This window comes from Pseudopipra pipra, chromosome 3, assembly GCF_036250125.1.
Source record: "Pseudopipra pipra isolate bDixPip1 chromosome 3, bDixPip1.hap1, whole genome shotgun sequence".
Taxonomy (NCBI): domain Eukaryota; kingdom Metazoa; phylum Chordata; class Aves; order Passeriformes; family Pipridae; genus Pseudopipra; species Pseudopipra pipra.
The window spans coordinates 16,253,858-16,269,127 of record NC_087551.1 but is presented as its reverse complement, the minus strand read 5'-3'; the positions used below and the strand labels follow the sequence as shown (position 1 = coordinate 16,269,127).

At 48.2% G+C, this 15,270-nt stretch overlaps 1 protein-coding gene across 1 annotated transcript; it reads right to left on the bottom strand.

Annotated features, from left to right (window-relative positions):
• Positions 1-2,544: 2,544 nt before the first annotated feature.
• Positions 2,545-14,819, bottom strand: LBH (LBH regulator of WNT signaling pathway). The gene is made up of 3 exons (XM_064648019.1): positions 14,523-14,819; positions 13,604-13,706; positions 2,545-5,046 (listed from the first exon to the last, which is right to left on the bottom strand). Exons 1-3 carry the CDS (start codon positions 14,795-14,797, stop codon positions 4,846-4,848), a joined length of 579 nt encoding a protein of 192 aa, XP_064504089.1. The 5' UTR covers positions 14,798-14,819; the 3' UTR covers positions 2,545-4,845.
• Positions 14,820-15,270: the final 451 nt, after the last annotated feature.

The following is a 15,270-nucleotide window of genomic DNA, read 5'->3' as shown; positions in this document are numbered from 1 at the left end:
GCCTTTAATCCAGCTTTTCACCAGGGGACCCTGAAACACGCAGCAACAGCCTTGCAGCAGGACGTGTGGACACGCACTCGCACGGTGCTGCTGGAGGGAGAAGAGGCATCGACAGGGATCCACCAACCCTGGGGGCAGTGGGCAGGTGCATAATTGAACTCTGCTGTGCTTCTCCCTGGTCCAGACCCAGATCTTTGCCTTCATGTCCAAACATAAGTGAAAAGGCATCACCTGAACCATGAAGCACCCAGAGCTTTTCTTCTCAAGCAAGGATTTAGGGATAGTAATTCCTCTGTTTACATGGAGATGCTTTGTGCCCAGGATCGCTTTTTGAGAGCTCAGAGCATGTGCATTACGTGTTGCTCCTTGCATCCCTTAGTTTGTTCCAGGTGAATAGATTTGAGAGATTTTGTTTTAGTTTTGATTGTGCTTCGAGGTATCTCAAAGCAGATCAACATCACAGGGATGAAATTCCATGTCCTCAGCTGCTGGGAACTTCCTACAGAGACTAAAATTGGAAGGAGACAGCTCACCTGGAAGACAATTCAGCTTCTCCCGTTGCTTGCAATGATAAAGAGTGTGCTTACACCAGAGCAGGACTTTGACCTGTACCAAGGGGAGCTGTTTCCTAGGGGGGCTGCTCCCCACATGGAATGCTGATGGTGAATTATCTTTGCACTCCCACAGAGCAAAAATTTTTCATCTGCACCCAAACGCAGGCAAAATCAGATGCCAACAGTTCATCTGCACAGTGTGTTTCAAGTGACCGTGTGCTTTGATGAAGCCAAACAGAAGTGGGTACACAGTGAACACTACAAATGAAGTATTTGGGAGAGTGAATATAGGCTGAACTAAGCAGAACAGCAGCGCACAGCTTGCTGTGTCACAAGTTTCAACTACAGGGCAAAGCTTTGGGGAGGACAAATGCCTCAAGTTTAAATGAGAGCCAGAAGAAACATTGCTCCATGTGCAAAGAGAGGTCCTTATGCCATCCACCAATGTTTTGGGACAATTCAGGCTCACCCATTCAGCAGCAAGCTCATTTTCATTTGATGATGCAAGTTGACCACAACAGCTAGAGCCAAGGAGCAGAAAAGAGCCTCCTTCCCACCAGCACTGCTCCAGGCTGATACAAAGCAGACCCCCAGCAGAGCAAGCCCAGATGAGAGGCCAAACCTTCTGGTCTGGCCCCAAAATAGCATGATGCATCAGGAAACAAAGTGAGTGGCTCCTTTGTGACACAAGCCTGAAAAACCTGTTTGTGTGAAGCACGTTGAAGTAGCAGACAAGTTCAATACATTTGCAGTTTCCCTAACCAGTGTTGTATTTTAAACTGAAATGCTCTTGGGCAAGAGTGAACATCACTGATTTCAGACCAGGACTTCATCTTAGAAATGCTGCAGCAGCTTCTACAAGGCAAGTAACTCCATGCCCAAGAAAAAGAAGAAATCAAGGCACCTTAGCTAGACGTTGACTAAAGAAAAGGAAAGGCAAGGCATTTGTTTCCATGGCGTAAATCATCCATGAGGGTTGAGCCCAATACAATTCATCTTTAAACTGTAGGGCTCACATTGACCATGCCCTCAGTTCAAGCATTAAATCTAATAGTCATTAGTGTATTTAAACCAGTCTCATGTAAACATAACACACTAGCCTCAAGCTGAGCTTGTTTGCATAGGTAAGATTAGAGCGTTACCTGCCAAATCACAGGAACTTCTATCCAAGTATCTTAAATATATGGGTATTCCAGGGTGTTTGCTTCTTATCACATGGTTTTAGTGGAAAATTTAATCCCATTAAGTACACAATTTTAATTACTGAATCCTGGCGTGGTCAGATTTCTATACCCTGAGCACTGCCTTGCTACCAAACAAGTTCAGAATCACATTCAAATGCCATTTCCTCCTGCAGCACCACAGACCATAGCACACAGCCATCAGTGTGTGACAAGATACAACCAAGTACTCAAGAAGAGTTGACCTCTAGACCTGCAATGGCCAAATAAGACAGCCCTGGGCAGCTCAGCTGAGACCCCAACATCCCACAGCAAGGCAAGACTTACCTTCGTGCTTGTTGCTCAGGGCAGGGTAAGAGCATGCACAAGGAACATGACTAACAGCAGCTATGAATAGTTTCCACTCTCCATTACTTCATGCTCTGTAAGGTTAGGTAAGGGGGTAGATGTAGATTACAGATATAAATACAGATTTTTTTTTAAGGACCAAATCAGCTGGAGCAGCAGTTTGCTGCAGCCTTTCACACATCAATAAGCAGCCACAGGAAGATGGAAGGCAAACATGCTGCCCCTCATTCTAAGTCGATCAGCTTTACAATGCCATAAGGCATGATCTGAGGGCAGCCACATGCATGAAAACAGCATCTCCAGGCTCACAGAAGAGCCTCAGCTGACAGACATGAGCCTCTTCAGATACTGGCATTAGCCTTGCAAGTCAGCACACCTAAGATCTGAAACACAAGGACTGGCCATGATCCGGAATGTTAACCATCCCAACCCACTCTGGCAGTAAAAACAAAGCCAGTATGTTTGGAAAGCATTTTCAAACTTTATTTACAACTGTCACAGTGACAAAAATGTAGTTTGAAAAAAATGCTAGCTTCTCCCTGAGGCTCAAAAAAGAATTACAGAAATATAGAATGTATATCATACAACAGGAGGAGTTTTACTGGAGTGCTTTGTTCTTTAGATACGTTCAACAACAAATAGAAATATACACAATACTTCCGAAAAAAGGATGCAGACAGAAATATGCAAGTCTTTAGGGCAAACAGCAGGTCTGAAGTCCAAGGATTGCCATCTCACTGCTGCCCACATAGTAATATCTTTGATATACAGCTTTGACTTGGTGGTACAGATGGTAGAGACCAATAGAGAGTAACACTTAGAAATAAGACAACTGGCTGGTATGCAGGTATACAAGCTCATTCCAGTAAGACAGCAAGACTAGAACAAGTGTTACAGATACAACAGCTGAATCCATCACTAGAGAAAATGGTATCACCACATCATGACCATTCAGTGATCAGCCATCCACCAAGGTGGGCAGGGAGTGTGTATAACTGGGTCTGCGTGGCTGGACCAGAGACCAGCCACAGTGTAGGAACACTGAATTTCTCCTGCTTTGTGCTAACTCATCTCCAAACTCCGATCTGTCCAAAACAGTTACACAGAGCTGATAAATTATTGCCATTATGTTTAAACACAAGCAAGACAAGACTAAAACAATCCTGCCAATATGTTAAAAGCGGTTCCCAAACCCCACCAGCGTTTAACTACTCATGAGGTATTAAAAATACAAATACACACACGTCCAAATAGATTTTAAAAATGGAACGAGTCATAAGCAAAGGGGGGTGGCATTGGGATTATTATGGAAGTTTGGTTAAGGCCTTGACATTTTTTTCTCTTCCATGACCCCAGATTTGGTTTAGGTGGTAACTGTTCTTGTCCTATCCCAAGACCACTGGCTCCAGAGCTGGTCCCCAAAGATGCAAGATCATCCCTTTCTAGGAAAGCAGCAGGTTACCCTGTCTGGCAGCAGACTGGCCTTCTCCTCAAATGGAGGCAATGACTTCTCCTTGAGGCAGGATATGGTGAAGAGGACACAACCACAGACTTCACAAGACAGTCTGCACTTCATTAAAAAACCATGAATGTTTCACCCTTGCTAAGAAGCAGAAACACATCTTGTCTCAGGACACCCAGACTAATCCTCTCCCAAGAGACCCCTCCTACAACCCCCACTGGTGATCCACACTAGATCTGGTGTTTCGTCTTTGGATGATCTCCGGGTCTGGCAGCCCCACAACACACCCCACTACCAGCCTGTCCTGCACTGAGGAGGCCCTGCAGTGCAAAGCCGGAGGAGACCCCCCCCAACCCCACCCCAACCCTCGCAAGCCCATTGACCAGCTAGTTAAGAGACATGAAACCCTACAACCTCAAGGACACCAAGGTAAGGAGGCATAAGTCTCCACCTCCTTTGGGTGCCATATGACATGAGACCAATCACAGCAGCCTCAGCAAATAGGAGAGAAAAATCTGAGGTGTTCAAACCTACATGAGCTCTTGCTGCAGACAGAAGCACCTTTAGCATCACCTCACGCTAACCTCACCTGCAAGATAAACTAGGGCATCGCAGTAGAGATGACAAGCAGCAGCCTAACATTATCCTGCAAATACAGCTGTTCAGCATGTAAGAGTCTAAAGGCAAACAGGGGGAGAAAATAGCTTTGGGAAAAGTGGCTGGGAAACAGGCTCAACAGCGAGAGCAAGAAACCGAACTACTCTTATGGACGCTCACCTTACCCTAGGAGGTGCCAAACCGGGGAGAGCTACAGGCCCCTTGTCACTAGAGCATTTAGCCATGCTTCGCTATGGACACCCTTCCGCCCCCCAAAACACACAAAATGGAAGCTGTAAGAAAGGCAAATCTGAGATATTACAGCTCTGTTCTCATGCTTTTAGCCAGAGGCAGCTCCCAGCCAAACGCTGCCATCGCCAACTTTCCTCCCCCTCCCCGAGCTCCCCCCTCCAGCAGTCCTCGGGTGGTCACCCTCTGCCATGTGCTTGGAATTTCACTGCTGCCTCCGCCTCGGAAAAATACAGATAATGATCTTGAGAACAGCAAACATTTCTCTGCGTTACTTCCTTCCTTCCTCAGGAGGTCTGGTGACACCGAGGGCTTCAGTTCTCGATACAGAGAATACAAAAAAACTAAGATCTCGCAGGTGCAAAATTGAACTTGTCTTTTTAAAAAGACTTTCAAAAAAAGTGTGGCTCTTCCTTCAGAAGGGTGCAGTCCCTTGCCTTTCCTCAGATGCCATTTATTGCTCCTTGTTGTCCTTCTTTGCGTCTTCACAGTTTTCTTCCTCCTCTTCCTCGTCCTCCTCCTGCACGAGGAACTCTTCAGGCGGCCATCTCAGCTCACCGCTCTCCACATCGCCCTCCGTCGGCTCCACCACGATCGAGGGCAGACGGTCCTTCAGCTTACAGTAACGATCGAAGTCCGAGGGATCAGGGAAGATCTGAAAGAGCCAAGGAGCAGTCTGTGAGAGGGGCTGCATTCAAACAGTCTTAGCCAAAACCCAACTCAAGACACTCAGGTCCTCAGGGCAGACTAGTCTGGACACAGAGTCAACCACAGAGTGATGGGAATACTCTTGCACTTGTAAGTAACCTTTTCAAGTCTCCAAGTAATGGAAATGAGCACTGCCCAAGAGGCTTCCAGAGCACGCGCTTGCTTGGATAGTGCTCAGCAAATAGGTATCTGCCCTTTTGGATGTTTATCCAAACGCCCCACTCCCCCAGCCCTGCTTTTGCATTAATGCTCTTGAGTTTGCACACTGAGCTATCTTGATCAGAGAATCTGAGATCTCATTTCCTGCTGCTGGTCAAGCTGCATATGAGAACAGGGCTCGTTCTCCAGGCTCTGTTGCTGGAAAGGAGGAGGCACATGGCAACCCAGGGCTAGAGTGGTCCAGACTCTTGCAGCAAGGGTCTGTGTCTGGTATCGCTCCAGGGCCACAGTGCCAGCCTGAAACAGCAGCTCAGCTGCATTTTAGAGATAATTTTGGCAGCATTCTGCAGGCTACAGCTACCATACACCAGCAGTGAAACTCAGCAGGAAGACACACTCATTGTATGGAAGGGCTGGCTACTGGACCATATTTCTTCAGGAATGAGGTACCTGTGCCATACCCAGCAGTTATGTACCATATTTCTGATGCAAGGAATAGGAGGACTCCCTTCTCTCCAGCCTCTCAAGGTGCACAGACCATTACCTTATCCATCTCCTCCCATCCATAGCTTGCAATACGGATGCAAAAGCTCATGCATTGCAGAAGCACCAAGGCGCGTATTTGGTGGTAATGCCACTTGGATGCACACTTTGATCCTAGTAGGAACTGAGGTGAAATGTGGGTACAGGAAAGACTGCTGGTGAAGTGTTAGCAGAAGCTTTGCAATGTGAACAGAAAAGGTGGTATTACTTATAGGTAACTTACTAGGGGAACAGCTAAACTCCAGCTCTCCCAGAAGGGAACTGCTGGGTGACAAAAGCCACTTGCCACATTGGATGTCCTCATTAAACAATTACCACCTGTTATTTCAAACAATTTTATCAGAGTGCCCATTTCACATTACAGTTGCATTTAAACACCCCAAAGAAGATAACGACAAAATGCATTTTCCCCTTGAGGCTACAGACGGGGTGAGAACTCAGGTGGCTGTACTTTTCTTTGAACACCGTCTGCATTCAAGAAAGTCACAAGAGCATCTTTGCAGGGAGCAGCGCTGCCAGCCTCAGCCTCAGCTTGAGAGCGAGATCTGCTTTGATCTTTGTGGTTCCAGTTACAAAAGCAGGCTCCCCGTCCAGCAGCCCTGAGCATTAACCATGAAGCGTCATTCTCCTTGTGCCAATCACGTGGGTATCCACCACCTTGGGATGCCCTGGCCACAAAAAACTAAATAACATCCTATCAACTCATTCTTTGACTTAGCAACTTCTAACTGCACCATTCCCTCCTTGGCAATATTCAGTCTTCTGCTATGCAGCCTCATTTCTGCCTTGCACGCAAAGCTTTGTGGCAACCAGACTGCCAACCTGAGACAGCCATCAGGCTGCTACTTAATGCAAAGTCAGGCGAGGTAACAGAAGGTAATGAACAAATCAGGGGCTGTTTGCAAACATTCATCTGGTCCCGGGGACAGTGGTGCAAGAGTCCAGCTCCCACCTCAGCGCCCACCACCCACATGCTCTTCAGGTGCACAAGAGCAGGTGAGGTCCTCGAACATGGTCATATCAACCTGGGCACTGCAGTGTGAGCTACTTGCTATTAGTCACTCCTGGCACAAGTGAGACTGTAACTGTTCCTTGGAACTTTGTGGCTTCTGCTTAGGCAAACAAAGGCAGTTTCGGGCACACGGTGCATTACTGGAAGTACAGGCAGTGACTCCTAAGCATCAACTCATTATCTAAACTCAGGATAGGAAAAAAGTACCCTTGACATTACACAGTTTAGAAGGTTGCAATGGAAAAAAAAAAGTGTGGTTCAGGAGGTTACATAAGCTGATAATATCATGAAAATAGCCTCCTATGCAAGAAAAATAGTAGTATAATAATTAAACTAACCTTTGGCTGCTATTATTTTAAGCACATTAGGTCAAATTGGAGCAATTTCTTTGAAAATAGCCTGACAGATTTTTTTTCCAGAAACTAAGTAGCAGTCATTTCCTTACAAACAAATATCCGCAAAATGTGGTGTGCAGCTTTTTTAATAAAAAAACCTCCTAGCACAATCTTATCTCAAACAGCTGCAGGACAGGCCGAACCCAAGAAGGTCAGGATTTTTTCCACTAAGTCATGCTTTTTAATCGTTGAGGCAGCATGAAGGGAGATGTTGCAACTGCCCTTTGAAGGGGTGTGGACAGTCAATGGAAAAAGTACAGAAAGGCAGATTTCCTTCAATGTGACATCCAGGGCAACAGCAGGCCAAGCACAGGGACTTGAGAAAAAAGGGCTGCAGATTAAGACTAATTGTACATCTGGGAAAGATGGGTGGAAAAGTTACCCCAACCGGCCTCCCCACTCACTCTTTATAAAAAAACATAGGGAAGCATCAGCTGTCTCCTGTCCCACTCCAGCAGTGTCATGCTACATTTGTTGGTTCCATATGCCTAATCTGGTCCCACTCCAGATTTAGACAATGGAAAGAAAAAAACTCTCCAAATTTGCAGCAAGGTCCACGCTGGGAATACAGCAGCTCAGCTCTGACCTGGGAGCTCTGCACTCTGTGGCACAGGAGCCAGGACAGCAAAACCTGCCTTCAAGCCTTTCTAGTCACATTACTCAGCTCAGGTGCGTGGGAGGAAGACTCTGCACCTCCCCACCACCTAAAGAGCAAAACAGGCATGGGTTAGCTTCTCCCTCTCATTCATCACCTTGCACACAGCTGAGGCCTTCTCTTGGCTGACCTGGTCACTTGGTGGGGGGGACAAGTGACAACCACCAACTGGTTGTGATGGTTGTCTAAAATCAAATTTAGCAGCAACTCAAAGGTATCTTCCTACCCTTCACTTGCATGATACTGCATGAGGGGCTGCAATCGCTTCTGCAGAGCCTCCCTCTGTTGCTGAGGCCCAACTCCTGGCCCATGGAGAGACCCATCCAACACCTCTACAGCCCACAGAGGACATGTATGTATCTTCTTACCCTACTCAACAAAGCTCACTAACAGCAAGATTGGTTTTCACAGGCCCCTCCAGATTATGTTTGGGGAACTGCTCTCCTCAAGAACCAATCCAGATCACATACAAATTGACCAAACTCTTGCCTTGCAGCTAGAAAGGGCAGGAAAAAGCAGAACTTGAAACAAAACTTGAAATGATTTTAGGAAGATCATGTTTGTCTCTGTTTCAGATGATCTAGCTCTACTCTCCTTGAATGAAGTCTTGGCAACAAGAATGGAAAGTTTTCATTGCCCTGGGGAGGCTCAAACCCCCTCTCAGCATTCACAGGGATGGAGAAACACCAAAAGCAGGAGAGATGTCAGACAATTAAGAGGATTAGCTCAGCACTACCATAATCCAAGTGACACTTGTAAATTCAAAACAACTTCCACATGTGTACTCCATACCAACACCCATAGTTAAAATGCTTGTCTCCCCTCCCATGGGGCTGAAAACTATTTAAATTGTATTACAGGGAGACTAAGGCAATGAGATCTTTCCAAATTAAGTTACTGTTTTGGGGGAAAGCTTTGTTTCATTGCAGTAGAACTATACAAGACTGAAAAGTCTGTACTGGCAGACATACCACTTCAGGTACAGCATGCACCCCAATGTACACATCACTCATCCTCCCAGTACTACAAAGCTGAATTTTGTGCCTCTTCAGCAGTATCAAGCCAATATTCCAAATCCCAAACCATCATTTAAGCTTTTAAAACAAAACTTTACTGCCATTGAGAAGCATGACAAGCTCATTTCAGGAAATATTTAAGCCATCTCTCTGTGCCCTCTCTGGAGGACTTTTCCAGCTACAATACATACATTTATTCACACAGTAGTCATGACTCGAAACTGAGCTCCATCAAGTGTTCACACAGCAGCCCGTGACTCAGGTTGATGAACTATGATAATTCTTCAGCAACAGACATACTGCCCTATCTTGGGGGATGGTGTCAAGGAAACTTCATACATCTAATAATTTTCCAACAAAGTAACAAGGTATCAAAGGAGGGAGGAAAAAACACACACTGAGGTGTTCCGATTAGCTGCGGTCTTCAGGTTGGGTCTCAGTGGAACAGTTTTGTGCATAGCAGAGCTGCAAACATGATTAGTTTTGGATCTGTTTACCCCATATCCTGCTCCTGTCTTCATTCAAGGTCCCAGACCCTGGAATAAGCACTGACTCAGCCTACCAGTCTTGTCTAGTAATCATGCTTGCTATGATCACCTTTTTGCAGCCCAGTCTCAAGACCTTCCCCAGCAGCAAGCACCAGCTGTGATGCAGGACTTCCCCTGCACAAATCAAGGCTGCAGAGACATGAAGCACCTCACAAGAAAACAAGACAATTACAGAGGAAGTTCAATTTCCACTAAGCCATCAGCCCTAGGGTCAGCAATGCATTGGTCTCCCAGCTTAATTGGAGGGATCCAGCAGACACAGCTCAAGCCCGTCAGCACTGACCACCACAGCTCCCTGGGAAAATAAGTGCTTCCCCAGTGCTGGTGAAGAGGTGTTACACTCACCAAAAACGACTTCCACGACACCAAGCTTTTTCCATAGACCCTGAATGGAATGTTAAGCCTATTTACCCAGATTCAGCCACTCTGACGTGATTCACAGCTAGCTGTGGCTGTGATTAACCCAGACAGATCCCGGCATGATGCGATCATGACTTAAAGAGCTCAAGCTCCCCATGACAACCAAACCCCAGCTGATGGCATGAGGCAAGCTCAGCCTCCGCAGGCCAATTTCCTAAAAGGGAGCCTAAAGTCCCACAGGACCAGCGAGTCAGCCAGACAGACAGTCTGCAGTGAAGCAGCACACTCAACTCAGAATTTGCTCAAAACACACACTTTGGGTATTAATGTATTTTCAGTTGTGCTCAAACCCCGCTCCACTTCCAAGAAGCAAGGCAGGATTCAGGTCAAGGCACTGTTTTGACAAGAGCTCCAAGAAATGATTAATTCAGCCTCAGTTTCAGTGGCATTGTTCGTGCTGCTGCGAGACGGCAGCAGAGGACAAGCTGGCAGAGTGCTGACGAGGCTCTTCAAAGAACGGGTATTTCTAGGGGCTGGAAAATAGCAAATGGTACATTAGCTCCGGCTGGCAGCAAAAAAGGCCCGGCTCGCTGGAGACTGCCAGGCAGGAAGTGCATGAAGCCCTCCATAGGCACATCTGTTTGTAGCAGGGGCATCTTGAGCCATCAGCTGCATTTCAACGAGTTTTTTGTTTAGTAAGTCCCTTGGGAATTATGGGACATCTATTAAAGATCCAGAAATAGCTCCTCACTGCAGGCACAAGACCCAGCATGACATCATCTCTTCAGTCACATCTTCTGTTTTGTCTATGCTGCCCTGTTCTGAGACTCATGCCCCAAATTCACCATTCACTTCTGCTCAGTCCCTTGATATCTGTTGGCTCAACCATCTTCAGGGGGCTCAGAGAGCAGCTTTCTGTCACAAATACAGTAATAAGAGCTGTCTTACAGAGAAAGATTTTGAAATCAGCACATAAGCTTACAAGCATTTTGTGCATTAACTGGGAAAAAGGCATTCCTACACTGAGAAAGCATGTTTTGCAAATGGAATTGTACAAGTTACTCAAGCCTGTGCAGGCAACTCAGTTAACACTGGTATTAGTTTTGCACTCTGACTTTCCATACCATTGCTTAAAGAGCAGTAATGGCCAGCCCAGCAAAGGCCAGGAAGCTTCAGCAGTGAGAGGAGCGCACACCTTCAGCTGATGTCTAGGACTGACAGACAGTCCAGGGCACGAGCAGAGGCATGAGGGTGAAGCAAGCAGAAGGAAAAAGCCAACAACACAAGTTCACTTCATAACCAGCAAGACAGACAGGAGCCCTGAAGTTCAGTGAACTCCATGGGACAGGGAAATTGGATTGCTGAAGTTTATACTCAGGGTAGAGCTTGTTTCCTCAGTTTACTTCCAAGTAAAGGCAAAAATACTATGAAACAGTACTCTTGGTAGGACAAGTCTGTCTGCAGCAGATATTGATGGGCTTTACAGTTCTAGCAAAGCTGCTGTACCACCCCCTCTGGTCCAGACAGTTTCATGTCTGCCTATGGCAGAAGCAGCTCCCAGTCTCACAGCATCCTACAGACCAATTCACAGGCAGTCCCTGCTCTACAGAGCCTGAAGGGGGGCATTTTGAACCTCAGTTTGCGGTCATCTCTGTAGTAAAATAAATACAAGTTCTACTAAAGGAACAAGAGAAATTTTTGAAGCTAAAGCCTTGCCTCTCCTGGTTCTGGCTACACTTTTCTATTTTTTGCCTCTTGTAGCCAGTCAAGGGCTGTTACACTGACACTGCAGATGAGTGGAGGAAGATGTTGCAGCTTAGAACAACAAGCCTCAGTGTAGGAGCAGTCATGCTCCATTAGTCCTGTCTGGTTTTAAGTTATTGCACTATAGTCCTCAGACTAGCATACAATTTTCCATGTACCAAACTCTCACCATCAGCAAGATGAGGCACAAAGTCTGAGGCAGAACAAAGAGTCCATGGTGCTATTTACATCAGATTTGCCCTTGCTGTTCTCACTTGAGTTTTCAACCCTTTAAGGATGCTTTCAACTTACCTTGACTTACACTGTGACATTCCCAGCCTAGCAGCCAGAGAAGGAAGGCTGGATCCTACTCTCCAATCCTCTTTACACGAACCTGATTTAGAGGCAGACCTCATACACAGCCCACACACTCCTACTGCCATAAGGATCTTCCATTTCAACACCTCAGCTCTTGGTACCATCAGTGTGTTTCACATCAAGGTGAAGTTCCCAGCTCTTGCAGGAATTTGATAAAAGTTATCTGTGACTAGACCACTAAAGAGAAGAGATCTAAGATGCAAGAACCCCGCATAGATATGAATAGTCAGCATTTATGACTCATGCACCTTCCAGTTCAGATGATCCACTCAAAACCAAACAGGCCTGTTCCCCAGTTGGCCCAAACAGACTTATCAAGGTCATTAGCACTTGTGGAAAAAACCTTGCTGAAGCAATCATGAGAACAAGCAGGGCACCTAGATCTTGCCTCTCACTGGAAATTTGGATAGGTAAACAGAGGCCTTTGTCATGACTGGGTTAAGCCTCTTCAAAAGGCGACCCATAAAGATGACCTAACATCCCACAGAGGTAAGTTTGATTGCTTCAGGTTTACAACCTCTCTCATTCCTGTGCATTCCCACTGTAAAAGAGGAAAGAGGCTGCATGCTTCCCACTAACTCAAGCACTGAAGCACAGCACAGCTATAACCAAACATCATGCACAATCCAGAGCCAGAATTTTGACTAAAAAAAGCAACGCATCCCCTTTTTCTCCATATAGCTTTGCCTTCTGCTGGAGGCCTCAGCCATGGCCCAAAGTTCAGTTGATTTCATGCTTCAGTGAACTGCTGCTGCCTTGTAGCTCATTTTTCAGACATAAATATGCAAACACAGAGCAGCACACCTCATTTGGATGCACACTTAGAGCAACTGCCTCTGTGCAGGTTGTGTAACATCTGCAAAGGATGAACCCTGCATCTGGATCTGCCGGTAAGAGTCACCCAATGCACAGACCAGGTGCAGGTCATCTGCAAGCATTCAGCATCTGTGTTAGATTTCATCAACAAGTCTCCTGGAAGTGTAGGAAGCCATGGAACTAGTAGGCTGAGATGCATAACTTGCACTTTGATTAACTATAAGCTAGGAGATGAAAGGGATATTGAGGCTTGAGCTGGTTGAAGACCATCTCTTCACCCCAGTCACTGATCTAGAGGCTAACAGCTAACTACATTGTTCAGACCTTTCAGAATGAATGCAGCTCATGCCCTCAGGTATCACTGATATCTCCAGTGACATTTCAAGGCTTGTTTAGGTTGTCTCTGGCCTTACTGTAGCTTACAGAGGGCTGTTAACCCTCTCAAATGGGCATGTCAGTCAGGAAAACCAAGAAACAGATCAAACAGATGTAGATGCCATATAACCAGCATCCTCCTGCTCTCAGCAGGTCAATTGTATGCTGTCTTACAAAGATCTCAAGAGTCCTCTCAGCCCAGTGAGCGGCATGAATCCTTCTTTAATCATTCTCCCTGTCTCCCAGAGACCCAGGAATGCTGAATGAGTGGGGGCTCAATCACTTCAAAAGCAACCAAGTCTTCTGCCAACCCGCTCTGATATCGAGTGATATTTTAGACAACCATCTCCTGCCAAGCAAACATTCCAGTCTGTTGACTAGTTCTCACTAGAGCAAGACCTACTATTAGGTCAGGCTATAGAAAGGTACATTAGACCAAATGTACAGTCCAGCCCAGGCAATTCCACACGGGATTAATGCCTCAGCAGTCAGCAAAGCACTTACCTGATACGACAGCCCATCCTTGCGGGGGCTTAGCCCGATCTCATCCATAGCTGGGGTGTTCATCATCACTTCAGTCATTTCAGCGGATCTCAGATAATCAGAGCTAGAAACAAAAGACAGCATTCCAGTGATCTGAGGGGCTCCGGGAGGACTGAGCAAGGTTCAAACGGCATCGGGAAAGCGAAGCGAGCAGCAGAGGCTGTAGGCAGTCTATTTCTGGTCCCTTCCTTCCTGCCCCCCCTTGGAAGGCAGCGGAAAAAGCTCAGTACCTCGCAAGCCGGAGCTATATCCAATGCCCTGGGAGCACCTCCCTGACTCTCCCCACAGGAGCCCAGCTCAAGCACACCCGGGGAGGCTCCAGCGGCAGCGCTTCGCTTTTAACTCCGCTTCCTTCAGCTCTGCCCCCCGAGGGGGAGAAAGTAAAAAACCACAGTAAAGTGCAAGCGCTGGGGGTTTTGGTTTGGTTTTTTTTTAATTAGCTTTTTTATATATAATTTTTTCTTTTTTTATTGTTCGAGCCGGTGTGCTTTAGCTCCCGCTGACTTATTTTACAACCTCGGGGACTTCCACACCAGCGGAGAGAGCGGCGCCAATTCCAGCCCGGCTTTTACAGCCTTGATGGCGCTTCCAGTGCGAGAAAGTGAAGTGAACTCCCACAGTTCGCAGTTCCCCCTATCGCGGCTCATCCCGCTATCGGCCGGCTCGCACCTCCCGGCGTGTGCACCGCCGCCACCGGCCTCCTTCCCTCCGCTTTCCCTAAATCCTGCCCCGGGGCCCCACGTTGCATCGCCTCCTCCCGGGACAGGGGAGGCGGCCGAAGCTCCGGCAGAAACGCAGCGGCTTCGCTTCAAGAGCCCCCCGACCACAGGAGCAGAGCCGCCATCCCCCCGCCCGCCCCACGCGGGAAGTGCCCACTCACCAGGGCAGGGGGCACAGCACAGACATGAAGTCCCGGCGGAGGCAGCCCCGGGCGCGGGGTGGCGGGAGGGGCACCCAGGCACGGCACGGGCGCTGCAGGACAGTGCGGGACGAGGCGGGACGACGCGCGTCGCTGTCCGGGACTGACGGGCCGGTGCCACAACTCCGCCGCCGCCGCTCTGAGCCCGACGCCCGCCGCCGCGACGCCTTAAATGGCCCCGGGGGGCGTGTCCCGGGTCCGGGCCCCGCCCACCCGCCTGACGTCAATTTTTTCATGAATGGCTTCGGCGCGCGCCGCCTGCGGGGGGAGGTGCGGGGGTGCGCGCGCCCGCCCGCGTCCCGCTGTCCCCGTGTCCTGGTGTCCCCGAGCCCCGAGTGGGTGACGGTGGAGACCCCGGCCGGCCCGGTGAGGAGAGGAGAGGCGCGTTCCCGCTGTTTCTGCCCGGACCGAAGTGCGCTGCGGACCCCCCAGCACCGGCACCACCCCGAGCGTCACCCGCGCCGGGGCCAGGTCCTGGTCTGTGTCTCACGACGGGGGTTCCAAATCCACCGCATTCATGGTGGTGATGGCGAGGGGCCGGGGGCGCAGCCAGAGCTCTCCGGCACATGCCAGGGGAGCGGCAGCGCCCACCCAGCCCCGGCCCTGCGCGCACCTTCCGTGCCCCACTCTTCCAGCTGGGGTAAAGGGAGCGAGCAGCTTCACGAGGCCGAGCTGTATTTAGGAAAACAATGTGAATCAACGACTGGAA